A 14,464-nucleotide genomic window follows, 5' to 3' on the forward strand; every position below is an offset into this window, starting at 1 on the left:
GCCCTCAATAAGGCTTAAGGCTTAAGTATATGTGAGAATTTATTTATTCAGAGCTCTCATAAGCCTTAAGCATGTGCAAGAAATAGATGTAAGTATAATAAAATTCAAGCTTAATTGACTTAGTGCGTAATAGAAGCAAGACAAAATATAGCGGAACAACTTTTCCTTCCTTCGCCAATCTCATAATACCATAGCCAATAACGTATAGCAAACACTGTTAAGCTAGGCTAAAATTATATTTTATTATTTACAAGGAATTTCAGTTAATATAGCATATTGTGCTGTTCCTTAACTTCTTGAATTGATCCAGCTCATTATTTTTTGCAGGTTGTTATTATTACAGCATTTTTATGAAAATTAAAGTTTGAACTTTCGATTATGCCAAAATAATTCTGGAGCTGCAAGAGGATCTGCAGAGCGACAGCATGTTTCGATGTTCATTAAACAAAAAATGGAATTGCTGCAAAAAATGGATAAAGGTATATTCGTCCCCAAAATCTCAATGAGTATGACATAGGAAAATAAACTGTATATGACACAAGAAAACAGAAAAAGGAACTTTTTGAATTTTTTGGGAATTCCGACATCCCCACTCACAATGAAAACAGGAAAAATTTATGAAATTAAATTGAAAAATTATTCATTATGCTAAAAGTGATGGTCAGACAGCGTCGCAATGAAGGCATGCCATTGACGGGTCCAATGCTAATGGCTGAAGTCGAAATATTTCATGAAGAAAGGAACTTAGAAAATGAATGCACATATTCGACAGGCTGATTGACCAAATTTAAAAATTGCCATGGTAAATTGCAATTAAAAATTTCAGGCGAAAACGCTTCAGCTCATACTAAAGCTGCTGAACTATTTGCAGATGAATTCATTTAACTCATTAATAGGAAAACCTGATGAAATTGGTCTTTTCTGGCTGCGAACTGGTACCGCGAAAAGCCTCGGCAACCTCTACAGAAAAGGCTCTAACTGGTGTGAAAGATTCCAAAGCGAGACTAATAGTTTTAGCATGCGCAAATGCAGGAAGGCACAAGTGTAAACTTTTCGTAATCGGGAAAAATACATGACCTCGAGCATTTAAAAGAGTCAAGATTTTTCTCGTTATATATTGTGCAAATAAAACAGCATGGATGACACAAGCGTTAATGATTGGTTTAAAAATCATCTTATACCCAAGGCTTGCCAACATCTGAATTTGGTTGATTTACCTAATGGCACAATTGCCCTGGATGTATAGATAACTGTTCGGCTCACACTTCAATTAAGTTTTAGTGACAGATAATGTATTCGTATTATTCTTTTCTCCAAACTGTATGTCCATTATTCAGCCTATGGATATCAGAATAGTGCATGTGCTGAAATGCAAATATAAAGTAACATTTTTAAAACCCATGTTAAATTTCTTGAATAATGGAAAGACTATTCAAGAATTTAAAAAATATTTTAGCATAAAATCTGCTGCATGGAGCATCGCAAGACCGCAGGAAAACGTGTCTACAGATACTTAAAAAAGTGCTTGGCATAATTTATTGCTAGCTACCATATTTCATGGTGACGATGATGAAGATTATAGTCGCGAATTTGAAGGTTTTCAGATATTGCAAACCAAAGCTGAAATTTTCCAATTAATGGATTTCATAAGAAATGTAGAGGGGTGGTTAATAAATGAAGATGATGTAAGAGAAATTTTTTATTGGGATGAAACCTCAATCATCAATCAATTAATGGATGCCGAAATCTGTAATATTCTAGATCCAGAAAATACTGCTACGGATAGTGAAGAAAGTGACAGAGAGTTATTGAAAATGAAAAAATTTCAATTGACAAGTTAGTAAGAATTCTTGATGCAGCAAATGGAAAACTTGAACAATGGAACTTTGTAACTGAACAAAATTTCTGTCTATAGAATTAAAGAGAAAATATTAGCACAAAAAATGTAGCAACTTAAACAACTTACATATTGAACGAAATGTTTAAAAAGTAAAGAAATAAATATTAAGCTTTTTTTGTAAATTTTGATGCCCTTTAGATCATAAATGCTTCATTATTTCATAAATCATGATTTCATATTTTAATTTTATAATTTCTACATGCCATCTTAATATTATGATCTAATATCTGAAAAACTCGCAAAACCGGAATGCCGAAGTCCCGACGAGAGCGGATCTCGGACCTTGTAGTATTTAATACTAGTTAACAAATTTTATGAAGTTGATTTTATCCTCAAATTTGTTTTTTATAGTTATGTTTATCAAATTATGTTTAATAATAATAATGCATCCTGCTTACGGGTGTATTTTGTTCTTAGGATAGTACAGAAGTGACATTCAGGCATCAATAATATCTTTAATTGAATTTATTCAGTTTCCATTTGCTGATAGCTCTTTATTTTTTTTATTAATGATCCTTAAAAATCCCATCCTCAAGCCTTAAGTATGTGCAAGAAATAGGCTTAAGTATAATAAATAACTAAACTAATACAATTCAAGCTTAATTGCCTCGGTGCGTAATAGAAGCAGGACAAAATATAGCGAAACTTTTCTTCCTTTGCCAATCTCATGATACATAGCCAATAATATATATATATTATGAAACTACGCTAAATAAACATAAATAAGGAATTAAAAATACAGTATTTTTTTATCTCCAGGGATTTAAATGCTAATTTTAATTGATATTTTTTAATACACTTTGCTTCAACCTAATTTGTAGCTTAAACTAGTTGACAGGTTAATTAAATACAGGAAAGCAAGTGAAAGGCTATGTGCCAATGGGGTATGCTTTTGTACAGAACTTTGCACAGAAAACTGGTTACTTTCCAATTCATGATACTCATGTGGAAATCATGAAAGCTCCACAGAGACAACTCATCAGCCAAGACTTAAACTCGGGTCAAACTACAAGTATTGAATGGCTTTATCCACACAGCTACTGAAGGATCTTAAAACATTACAGGACTTTTATTGGTAGCGCAACTGAATAGCTTGATAAGTTTGTCACAGTTGATGAACAGATATTGCCACAGATTTTGACAAGAACATTTCTAGGAATCTCTAAGCACAATTGTTCCCGCTATTCTCTATCTGTGAGGTTTTGCAATTTCAGTATTATTTCTGTTATATTTCAAAACAATTATTTTTATTCTATTTCAGTTCAATGCATAAATGAACCAGTCTTTATTGGAGGTACCTTAGTCTGGGAGTAGGACATTTGACCAGGCATTCTTATTAGGCAAAATTTTGAAATCAAGTAACAGAATTTTAATTGTTGAACACATTTTATGCTTTCTCTCTGAACACTTTATTTCCCTGCAATGCATATTTATCCCATTTTTTTAATTCCTTCAAATTTAAGTTTTTCGTTATTATGGGCTATTCTCTCCTTTCTCGTGATAATCCATAATGTACATTTTTGCTGCTCAAGAAATAATTTTTATTGGGTGTTTTTTATTAGCTTCCATAAGATATAGCTCAAAGTTGCATTTTAATCTCCCTCCCCCAATAAAAACTACAATTTCTTCAGAAAGATTTATTAATGCATATATGGAAAGAAATTCCAAGTGCTATATGAGGGGTATCGAGTATTTTGAAATATATATAGTAGTACATAATCTTCATAACAGCAAACTCATAATGCAGGGATACAGTGCTTTCTCAGTTCTGTAACTAAATCAGAATCAGACTGTGCTTCAGAAATACAGTAACCCACCAAGTTACATAAGTAATGCATTTTGTCAACCTTTATACAACTTGAATTTTACATGCAGCGAATTTGTAAATTGTTCAAGTATAATTTCATAGAAAACTGCCATATTTTTCATTATTATGTGTGAGTATTATTTCCGTAGTATTATTTTATAAATGAAACTTTATGCATTAGCGTTTATTCAGATATGAAAGTATAAAACTATGTAAAAGAAGATAAAAACTGAAATAACTAATAAAAAATATCTAAAAAAAAATTGTGATGGCCAATTTGGCTGTGTAGTGGAAGAGTCAGCACTGGAGATGGATTGCTGTGAAGAGAGATGCGCTTCTCTTTAACAACTTGTACTCCTCTTGATGTTGAAGACCTATAGTAAACAAGATGTTCAAGTTATCATTTTGACATTGCCATAAGCAGCACCACACAAACATGCCTGGAGTACATTGTATGGTCTTTCTGTCATTTTAGATGGTCTTGTAGTACCATATATTCTGGAACTGATATAACTGCCAGCATTCTCAAACTACTTAGCATTTGGATTCAATGACTAATTTTGCTAGCTTTAAGTCTATCAGGTCAAAGCCTGAGCTAGACTTTTTGTTGCAAATTTCTTGATGTTGAGTTGACGGTTCAATTGGCATTGTATATTCAGTATTTTAACAGTAAATAAACAATACACATAAATGGTGATAAATAAGTAACAAAACTAGCCATGAGGATACTGTTTCAATGAAAGAAGTAGAAATCAAGGAAAGGACAATTACTTACAGAGCTTTTATTTTTAACTCCTAGGTTTATGTTTTCATGTTATGGCTTTTGTACACTTATGTAACCACAGAGTTTATGTTAAGTCACATATTACATAAATTGGGGGGGGTTACTTTATTGGGTTATATGCCGTCTCCCAAATTCTTTAGCTAACTTACAATGAAAATCATATTGCAGCGATACTATGGAACAGATATAAAGAACAGAATGCAAACTTTTAAAAGAGGCAAATAACTTTCAGATATGATTCTCAGAAAGATAATTTAGTAAAGAAAATTTCTGCTCGAAAGAAATTCATACACTAATTTTATAACACATTTAGAATAAAAGTAAGGAATTCACATGCAGTTTCGTAGTTCTAGATTCAGGAAATTAACTCTTACCTTTCAAATTAAGAGCAGACTACATTCTATTTCAGATCTGATAACAATGAAAATGCTTCATTAAAGGGTTTTTACATATTAACAGGGGTTAATTACTGAACAATCATTCAAAATCAGGCAAAAAAGGAACCCGTGTCATAGATTTAAAATTAGACAAAAAAGAAGCCTCCGCTTGTCATTGATTTTAAACACAGCTATCGATTTTGATTTTTAAGCTCCAAACAGAGGAACTTATCTCTAACCATCCTTGAAATCAATATCGTTTTACTTTGATATACTTTGATTTTAATTAATACAGAGGGTATTCACACATTTTTGTAATGATTCTGATCTCCATGAATTTAAATATTAAATTTAAAATACAAATGTGACAGGCATCAAACTGGAATAAGGTTTAATTATCGTCTGCAGCATTAAAAATATTCTCTTTTTTTTAAATGGCACTGAAAAATAAACAACGGATCAAAAGCTATAATTTTACGATGTAAAATAAGTGACATAATTAATATGAAAGGAAGAAACATCAAAGTTTACATCTGACTGGAAAAAAGGCAAAAAATGCATACCCAACAAAGGTGCGTACAGCTCTTACTAAATCTAAAGTCGCATCTCGTGTTTTAAAAGATAATCCAGCCCCCCCCCCAATAGCTATTGCAAAATCTTTAAATATCTCTGTAGGAACTGAGAACAAAATTATAAAACATGGTTCTCTGCATGAGACTATGTGCAAATTGCTGTATGAAAATTATTTGGCAGGAGAAAAAATCGAGATATATAGTTACAATTGACAAGGCTTGGATATACTTATCTAATTTCAATAGAAAATGATCGATTTACTGTCGAAAAAGTGGAGAAAGACTTAATATGTTGGTTAAGAGAAAACAAGGAAAGTTTTCTAAAGGTTTTATGGTTATTACGGGATTCTCTTAAAATAAGGAAAGGAAAGGAATAAAAAATAAGGAAAGTAGGAAAAAATGTGAAATTTAATTCGGATTACTATCAGAAATATGTTTCAACACCTATTTTTAAAGAAGAAATTCCATCTCTTTATGCAAACAAACTCCACTGTGTCAAAGTCCATCAGGATAAGGCTCCAAGACAAACCTCTCAGTCTGCTGCTCTATTTTTTGAAAAAAGGAGAAATGAAACCTGAATTGAATCTATTCCCTTTAAATGCATCACACCCAAGTCCCCCCCCCCCTGATGTGTCTGCTATGGATTACTATGCATCTGGACTTTTAAAACAAGCTCTTTATAAGCAACATCCCAAAACACTGGATGGACTCTGGAAGATTGTGAAGGAGATGTGAAACAAAATCAACCTTGATGTTTTAAGAAAAGGACTTTTATCTTGGAAATCAAGATGTAATATGATAACTAGAGAAAAGAGCTATCAGACTAAACATATTAGAAAATAAAATTCTAAGGCTTGTTTATACAGTACAAAGTCCATAATCCGGACTCGTCGGAACTTCAGCTATTCCGGAATAGGGGTTTTTCCAGATTATAGATCATCAATTTAAATCTGGTAAGATGGCATGCAGAAATTATACAATTAAAATATGAAACCATAATTTATGAAATAAAGAGCAATTGTGATCTAAACGGTATCAAAATTTATAAAAAATATAGCTTAATATTTATTTGTTTACTTTATTAAACATTTCTTTCCCTGTAAATGGTTTAAGTTGCTTCGTTTATTGTGCTAATACTTTCTCTTTAATTCTATAAACAGACATAATTTCTTCTTCAGTTACAAAGTTCCACTGTTCAAGTCTTGTTAATTGCTGTGTCGAGAGTACCCACTAACTTGTCGATCGAAATTTTTTCGTTTTCAATAACCTCCTCTCTGTCACTTTCTTCACTACCGGAAGCAGTATTTTCTGGATCTAGAACCATACTACAGATTTCGCTGTCCATTAATTGATTGAAGATTGGGGCATTGTCGTCGCAATGAAAAACTTGTTATATCATCTTCATTTATTACCGCTTTTCCACATTTCTTTACAAAATCCAATAACTGGAAAAATTCACCATTAGTTTGCGATGTCCGAAAACCTTGAAATTCGCGGCTATCATCTTTATCATCCTCACCATGAAATATGGGAGCTGGCCATAAATTATGCCAAGCATTTTTTAACTTATCTAGAGACACATCCTCCCAACGTGCATGCACATGTGTAAACGTGCATTAACGTGCATGCGTAAAGCATACAAAAATAAGTTTGCGGCTTTGAGGTCCGGATTACAGATCATTCCGGATAATGGACGTCTGGATTACGGACTTTGTACTGTATATAAATCTTTACAAAATCGTTACAAAAATATGTGAACACCCTTCATTATGTCCCTCTAAACCTAATGAATTTTTTAATGATTTGAAACCTGCGAAATTATAAAACTTGCATAACCTCTGGCCCCAATTTGATATGCGTCTGACCTTTTACTGTAATCATTTGGAAAAAATAATTCACAGAACTACTATATTTTATAAGACATAAACTTTAACACTTCATTTACGTCTGGAGTGACATAAATAGAGGTATTGGGGTTGATAGAAATTTCATATAAAATCACCAGATAAATGAGCATGCAGTGGCATCGCCAAATAGGCGATATGAACTGAAAACGATACAGAAAGCTGCCAACTGGTGAAAACCAGTTTAAACCTGTATGGCTGTATGGTTGCCATTACGGCTGTATTGGTTGCCATATGGCAACCACATAGGCAACATGTTACAACATTAAAGGCTGACGGAGAGGAAAGAGTTTCTTTCCGGCAGTCTGTGCTTCACTGGGATATGCAAACCTCAGTCTGTGTAGGGCCGTTCGCTGTCTTTCATAAGCCATTATAATGAATCCGACTATAGCAACTACATTATAGTTTCTTATGAAATTTGATTATTAATTGCTATAAATTCTAATTAAAATAAAATTTTAAGGTTTGTTTATATATAAATCTTCGCTAAATCATTACAAAAATGTTTGAGCACCCTCTGTATATATGATGTATGAATGCAAGTCTAAAGGTGAAGCATACTAGAGCAGAAAGTTTATTTTGCTGATTTCTGTTTTCCACTATTTTCTGCAGTTTGATGGATGACTATGCTCTGAAGCAGTCAATTTTCAGAGGTAAAAACCTATATCTGCAACATTAACAAGGCTATGTAACACCACAACATACAATATAGCAGTCAGCAGTAATATATGAAATACAAATTAACATTTTATTTCAATACTTTTTTTAAATATCAGATCAAAGTTTTTCATTTATTTTAAAATTATTTTAAGTTTAGACATTAGCAGAACATGGCGAAAAAATTAAAAGCAATTTTAAAATGCATCAGACAATTAAAATTGCACTTTCAATTCCGTATAAAAGTTCAAAAATGTACTTTACCCTTATTTCACACAGAAACACATAGAAAATTTTGAACATATCAGAGAAGTGAAACAGCTTTAAACCAATATAAAACTTTGTAAAAACTTTAGCAGGTCTAAAAATAAAAAAAGGTTTGGTATGAATGGCTTTCACAGAATATTATGCAGCTGTTATTTACAAAAACTAGCTGTTATTCAGTTATTATTTAAAAAAATATTTAAAATTTTCATTAACTTATGTGTTTAGCTGACAAAACTGGAAAACATAACTGTAGTAACTTATTTTTTACAAGAGAGTAATTATAGTTACTAAAAATAACACATGCAGTATCCAGTGAAAGTTTCAAAATGGTTTGCATACTTTTTTTTTTTTTTTTTTTTTTTTTTTACACATACATGTAAAACCTAAAAATCCATCAAGACTATATACATTATACACCATCCTGATTGGTACAGTTATTAGTGATGTTGGCTGCCAAACTGTTCGGCTGAGTTTAAATCCTGGAGACTTATTGCTTGTATACTGCTTTTGCTGCATGGACACATTTAAAATACACTAGAAGCCAAAAGTCTCAAGAGGTTTGGTGGTGAGGTAAGAGGGTGAGAGTTTATTGGATCTATCCCCAAGGGTATTTTCCTTCAATATAGGGACACTGCTAGGCAAGGTTATGCTATCAACTATACAGTGCCCAAGGCTCATGCAAATGGCAGATACAATCCTACACTCCTCGCCATGATAAAATTCAGGGATTTGTTCTGAGGTCACAGACAAGCGAGATATATCACAACAAAATTATATTTACCTACAGAAACATATGAATTTTATTTTACAACACTTACTAATTCAATATTGACCTGGAGATTAAATTTCAGAATATATGGTACAAAAATATGAAGCTGGAGAAAAGTAAAACAGATAATGAATAAAATAACCACTTTAATTTCGTAAAATGCCACTTTAATTTCATTAACAAGCTATACACATTAATATTCAAGCTAAATTGGAGAAGTCAAAAAAGAATCAGCATTAAATTAGTAAATTTTCACAGGACTAATTTCTATGGTTTAATTACCGAACCTTTTTCCTCAGCTGCCAAAGTGCAAATGTTGTTAATTTGGTGTGTTATTTTAAACTAAATTCAAGTTTGATTCAAATAATTGCCTAATAATTTCATAAATGAGATATTCAGATTAATATTCAAGTTAAATTAATTGCTGAAAAATTTCATAAATCAGTCACTCAGATTAATATTCAAGTTTAATTCAATTAACTGCTGAATACCTGACCAAACATAACAATACCCCTGAGATAAACACTCAGTTTGGCATAAATAATTAGGTTTTCAAAACAATTAACTCTCCAAATAAAGAATACAAAAATAAATGCACTGTCCCAAAAAAATGAAGTATCATTTGAAGTAAATACTATACCTGGTGAGCATCGGTACATGGAATGATGTAAGCTTGCAGAGGATCAGTCACATAATTAGTGTTTTTTAACAGAGCTCTCATTCTCTTTAACAAAACACCAGTATTTTTCATTGCCATGTCCAAAGGTTCTGAAGTTGATGCACCTTATTAAAAATGGTAATGTCGAGAAATGTACAATAATTATCAATAATAAAAATAACATAAAAGAATACAACCAAAAATATGTTATTTTCAAAACCACTCGTGCTGATTTCCCAGGTAAAAATTAATTCTTGTTCAAAATTATCATAAAAATATTTCACTATTTTTAACATAAAATATTCATTAATCAGAAGAAGTTCAGTAAATATATGATTTTAAGACAATACTACTAATTTCGTAAGGTTATGAAAATCTGCAAGAACTTACTTTTAAGAAATCTATTTCATAAATTCTGCAGTTCCAGCTTTCAGCAAACAGGATTCTAAGGAAACACGCATGCAAAGCAACCACTTCTGATGATGTAAATTTCCTACAATTTAGCAACAATCACAAAAAGAAATATCAAGCAAGCTGCATGCTCCATTAACCAATAAAGCTCATTGCACTACAATACTATGCAACAAAGAAAAACCAAGCATTTTAGCTTAATACTTAAAAAAAATATACAAAAGCAAAATGGCCAACCTAATAGCAAACATAAATGTCTAGGCAGATAAATCAAATGGTAAAATATTTTAAAATCAAAAAGTAACTAAAATATACACAGCATTTATTACATAAATCTAAACTTACTATTAGACAATAACCAGTCATCATCAGGACTCATTTCTCTAAATGGAACAAGTGCAGGCATTCCTCTGCTTTGTGTGCGTTCCACAGCTTTAATAGCAGATAAGGAAGGTACCATAGTAGCAAGTGCAGCCATCTGAGGATTAACAGCTAAATATTTTAAAGTTTCTGTAAACAAAGTTGGAAGTGGAGTAATTTCTTCTTGAGAACGCAATTTCAAATCTGAAACAACTTGGTCCACTTTATTGCGCCAGGCATCTGGTGGATGGTTATGCTTATTGTTAGCTTTCTTTATACGGCTATACACAGTCACAGCTCTACCAGGGCACTGCCTGTCACGAGCACATCTCCAATAAACTGTTCCTTCTTTTCCATCCCGAACCTTATTGTAACGATGACCTTCATAGAGTAGAGCAATGCCACCTCTTTGTGTTGCAACATACTGGCATTCCATTCTATAAAGAACAAAAAACAAGTATATAATAAAAATTATTTTTTAATGGCTGAAAGAAATTAATTCATTAATCTTACATCAGCCCCTTCACATAAAATCAACAAAATTATTACTTCAAGAAAAATGCATTTGAACATCTGACATGCACATGGTTTTAAGAAAAATCAAGTTATGACTTCCTTACAATAATTTTCAACTGCTCGTTTCATAAAATATGCATGTCTTTTTTTTTTAATATAATGTAAAACAACAAGAAACAAACAATATAAACAATAAAAAATAACAAGAAAGTAGATCTAAATGAATTCGGTAAAAAAATTTAGTTTTTCAGATTGGAGCGAATGATGGCTTCAAAAGAAACACTCTGAAAGAAAAGAATATGGTAATTTAGTTGGCTAATTAAGTTTGGTGCAAGCAAACTAACATAGCCAGACATTTTCTTGCTCAAAACAAAGGCAACAGAACTAAAGGAACAGCAATATGTCCTTTAGTTCCTTTAGTCCTTTAGTTTAGGTGGCCGAATTTCTTCCAAAAAAAAAAAATTCCTCTGTTTTGAAAGGGTGCCATGGATAATTAATAAGAAAGGTCCAGCAGTCATACAAAATGGTATCCCAGAGAGTTAAGTTCTGTTGTTTAGATACAGTAAAAGCCCGATCCTGATACTGTTGGGACTATCTGCAGACATATCTAAGCTGGTTATCAAAACTCATTTGAATGGCACTTTACACTAAAGATGTAAGTTAGCCCCAAATTTAAAAAAATTCCACACTGATTGAATTAAATACTAATGCCATCAATATCAATAGTGTATACCAAGAAAGAGTCGACAATATATTAGGCACTGTGACCATCGATTCTGTATGAATTCAACTGGCTTCAGTTCACAATCATATGGTGATAAATGGAGCATCATATATCTAGGTTCAGGAGCTACAGATTGATACTATGCAATTCAAACTGCATTCGAGCTTTAAAAGTCAGGACTAAAAGTTCTGATTTCAACATATCAGCTTTCCAAGGAATATTTTTCCTGTCAACCAAAGTTGAATGTCTACTTTCCTTGTACTTGAACAAGGAATGTTTTCTGACAAAACACAGTGGTAAGACACATTACCTAATACAATTACTATTAGATTGCAAGTTAGGCAGTAATTTTTTTACAAACAAATTTTCATAATATTCTGCAATTATTCCTCAAGATTTCTTTTCTTCTTTTATTAAAAAAAATAGCTTTGAATATATCACGTGTTTAAGGTATAAATTTGCCCTCATTACCAGGATCAACAACTATGCATCATGAACCTTCTTCTGAGGGAGCAACTAAACCTGTCGAAAGGTCTGTCAAAAAAGCTTTTTATTGTTTTAGCCTGCCAAATTTTTATTTTAGAATGCCACAAACTTACCCAAGTTTCATCAGCATAGTAAAATGGCCTATCCTGTGCATAGTATTTTTTTATATCTCTTAGATATCTGTACCTCCAGCATTGAATATTTTTACTTTCAAACAAATCTGGCTGGTATTTCTGTTTTTGATATGATAACCATAAATCATTCATCATTCGTCCTACTGTAAAAATGGTCTTATTTGGGAAACCATCTTCATCAATTACAACTTTTCCTACTCTTTACACAGTAGGAGTTTCATACCGCAAAAAGAAATCATGAACTTTACATCAAATTTTTCCTTAAGTTAGCTTATTATATCATTTGATTTGGGTTTGCACACAGACTTTCAGAAGTTATGGTTTCCTCAGACAGGAAAATCCACTATTTTGTTTCAGTTTGTATTTCACGCGATTTATGCTTATCAGAGAAACATCAGTAAAATCAGCAGCTAAAGTAATGAATTCATTATCAGATTTATCATAAAAATGCTCTGGCAATTTGACAATAAAATTCATAATGATAATCTTAGAGAAACTGCATAGTGGCTTTCCAGCCTTATGAGCTTGGAAATTGCACACACATGTCGAAGCAGATGCCATAACAAATTCTTTCTTCTCTTAGTCACTGATTGAAAATATGCTTTAACTGCTTTTTCTCAGCAAACGTGGGGCGAGGTTAGGGTTGCTGGAATTTGCAGTTTCAGCAATAATGTTAAAAAAAAAAAAAAATAGATGCCTTTCTACTAGTCATCAAATGATTGATGCAATTAGCAAATTTTTAAATTAAGAAGATGGTTGAAATGTAATCAATTGTTTTGCAGATTTGTTTTTCGTTCGGTTCTCTTTCCTCAACAATATTTATATTTCATAATGTAATTTTTGCAATATGCAATATTACTTCTCACAATGGTAGAACTAGTATATTCTAAGTCGAACGCATACACTTTCTGCCACATTCAGTATTCTCAACTTAGTTCGACCAGGTACAAGCATAAATTTATATATATATACATACAGAATACAAAAATTTCACCGGCATTGTTTTTAAAAGTAGTACTCAGATTATGTGTCAGCAGAATTAATTGAACCTGCTTTGCATATGAAATAAAGCTTTATTTTGTAAACTTCTTTTTTGGCTTTAATTCTGAAAAAAATTGTAATGTAGAGCTGATCTAAAAGTTATCATTCCTAATTAATTACAAAATAATTACTTTTTATATATATTTTTCTTTTTTTAATTAACCTGCAAATACTTGCATATCACCTTAAATCAAGATACTCATCAGATATTTTTACTGAAATAACTTTTTCTATTAAAGTGATGTGAACATATGCCTTGCGAGTCAGAAATACACCTACACATTTGAAATAAATGCAGTATATAACTGCGTACTGCACAGTGACTATAAAAATCAAAATTAAAATGTTATAAAAAATGTTACATAAAACTTCTTTTTCATTTCGAAAAAGAGTAACGTGTCTCATCTTACATAATTACGTAAAATGTCTTTAGTATATTCATCAACCTGCATTAATAAGCTTCTGCAATATTAAAATAGCTAATACTACCAACTTATTCACATTCTCGTGCATCATTTTGATCTAAGTTACATTTGTAGGCAAGGGTGAGAGAATATTTGATGCACAGCCAGAATGAGTTTCAACTGCGTACACTAATGCAGTTGTGCAAAGTTTTTTTTTTTTTTTTTTTGTTTTGTTTTTCTTTTGGTTGTTGTTAAGTGTTTTTTCCTAGTGTGTTCTGAAAATATGTGAAATTGATTTTGAGCACAGATGTCTGACAATACAGTGCAACAAAAATTTCTGCAGAGCTTCTGCAGGTCTATGAAGACAATGCTTTGTTGACAGCTAGGCTTTTAATGTGGCTTACGGCATTTTCAGACAGAAAGGAAATGACTGAAAATGAACCTCGCTAAACAGTCAGAATGAATGGAAAACTATTTAACTTGAATCACACTATCATTCACCAGTGTTTGATAAATGAATTCAGCACGAGGAAAAACTTGTGCGAAAATCCGCCTGAAAAACGTTGACAGGAATGAAAGAACAAGAGGAGGGACAAGTGTTTTGATTTTTTGGACTTGACTGAAAAATTATCTAATTTTCCAACACATCATTATTAGTGACGAGTCCTGGTTGTTCAAGAACAACACAGAAAT

The 14,464-nt window shown here is 31.9% G+C and overlaps 1 protein-coding gene across 5 annotated transcripts in view; it reads right to left on the reverse strand.

The window, feature by feature from the left end:
• The window catches only part of LOC118184315 (xaa-Pro aminopeptidase 1-like), a 203,265-nt gene that overhangs the window by 138,366 nt on the left and 50,435 nt on the right, over nt 1-14,464 (reverse strand). For 4 of the 5 annotated variants that reach the window (XR_015038763.1, XM_085808549.1, XM_085808552.1 and 1 more), the window contains 2 exons: nt 10,452-10,903; nt 9,678-9,820 (listed from right to left, as the gene is read on the reverse strand). Coding sequence is in view for 4 of the 5 variants with exons in the window: in XM_085808549.1 (XP_085664675.1) it covers nt 9,678-9,820; nt 10,452-10,902 (594 nt within the window). In the remaining variant the exon portion in view is untranslated. Of the gene's footprint in view, nt 1-9,677; nt 9,821-10,085; nt 10,189-10,451; nt 10,904-14,464 lie in introns of those variants that run through there. The other variant, XM_035353968.2, reaches the window with a different exon arrangement.

This window comes from Stegodyphus dumicola, chromosome X1 (genome assembly GCF_044657685.1).
Source record: "Stegodyphus dumicola isolate Sdum_Otavi_A_Nest chromosome X1, ASM4465768v1".
Taxonomy (NCBI): domain Eukaryota; kingdom Metazoa; phylum Arthropoda; class Arachnida; order Araneae; family Eresidae; genus Stegodyphus; species Stegodyphus dumicola.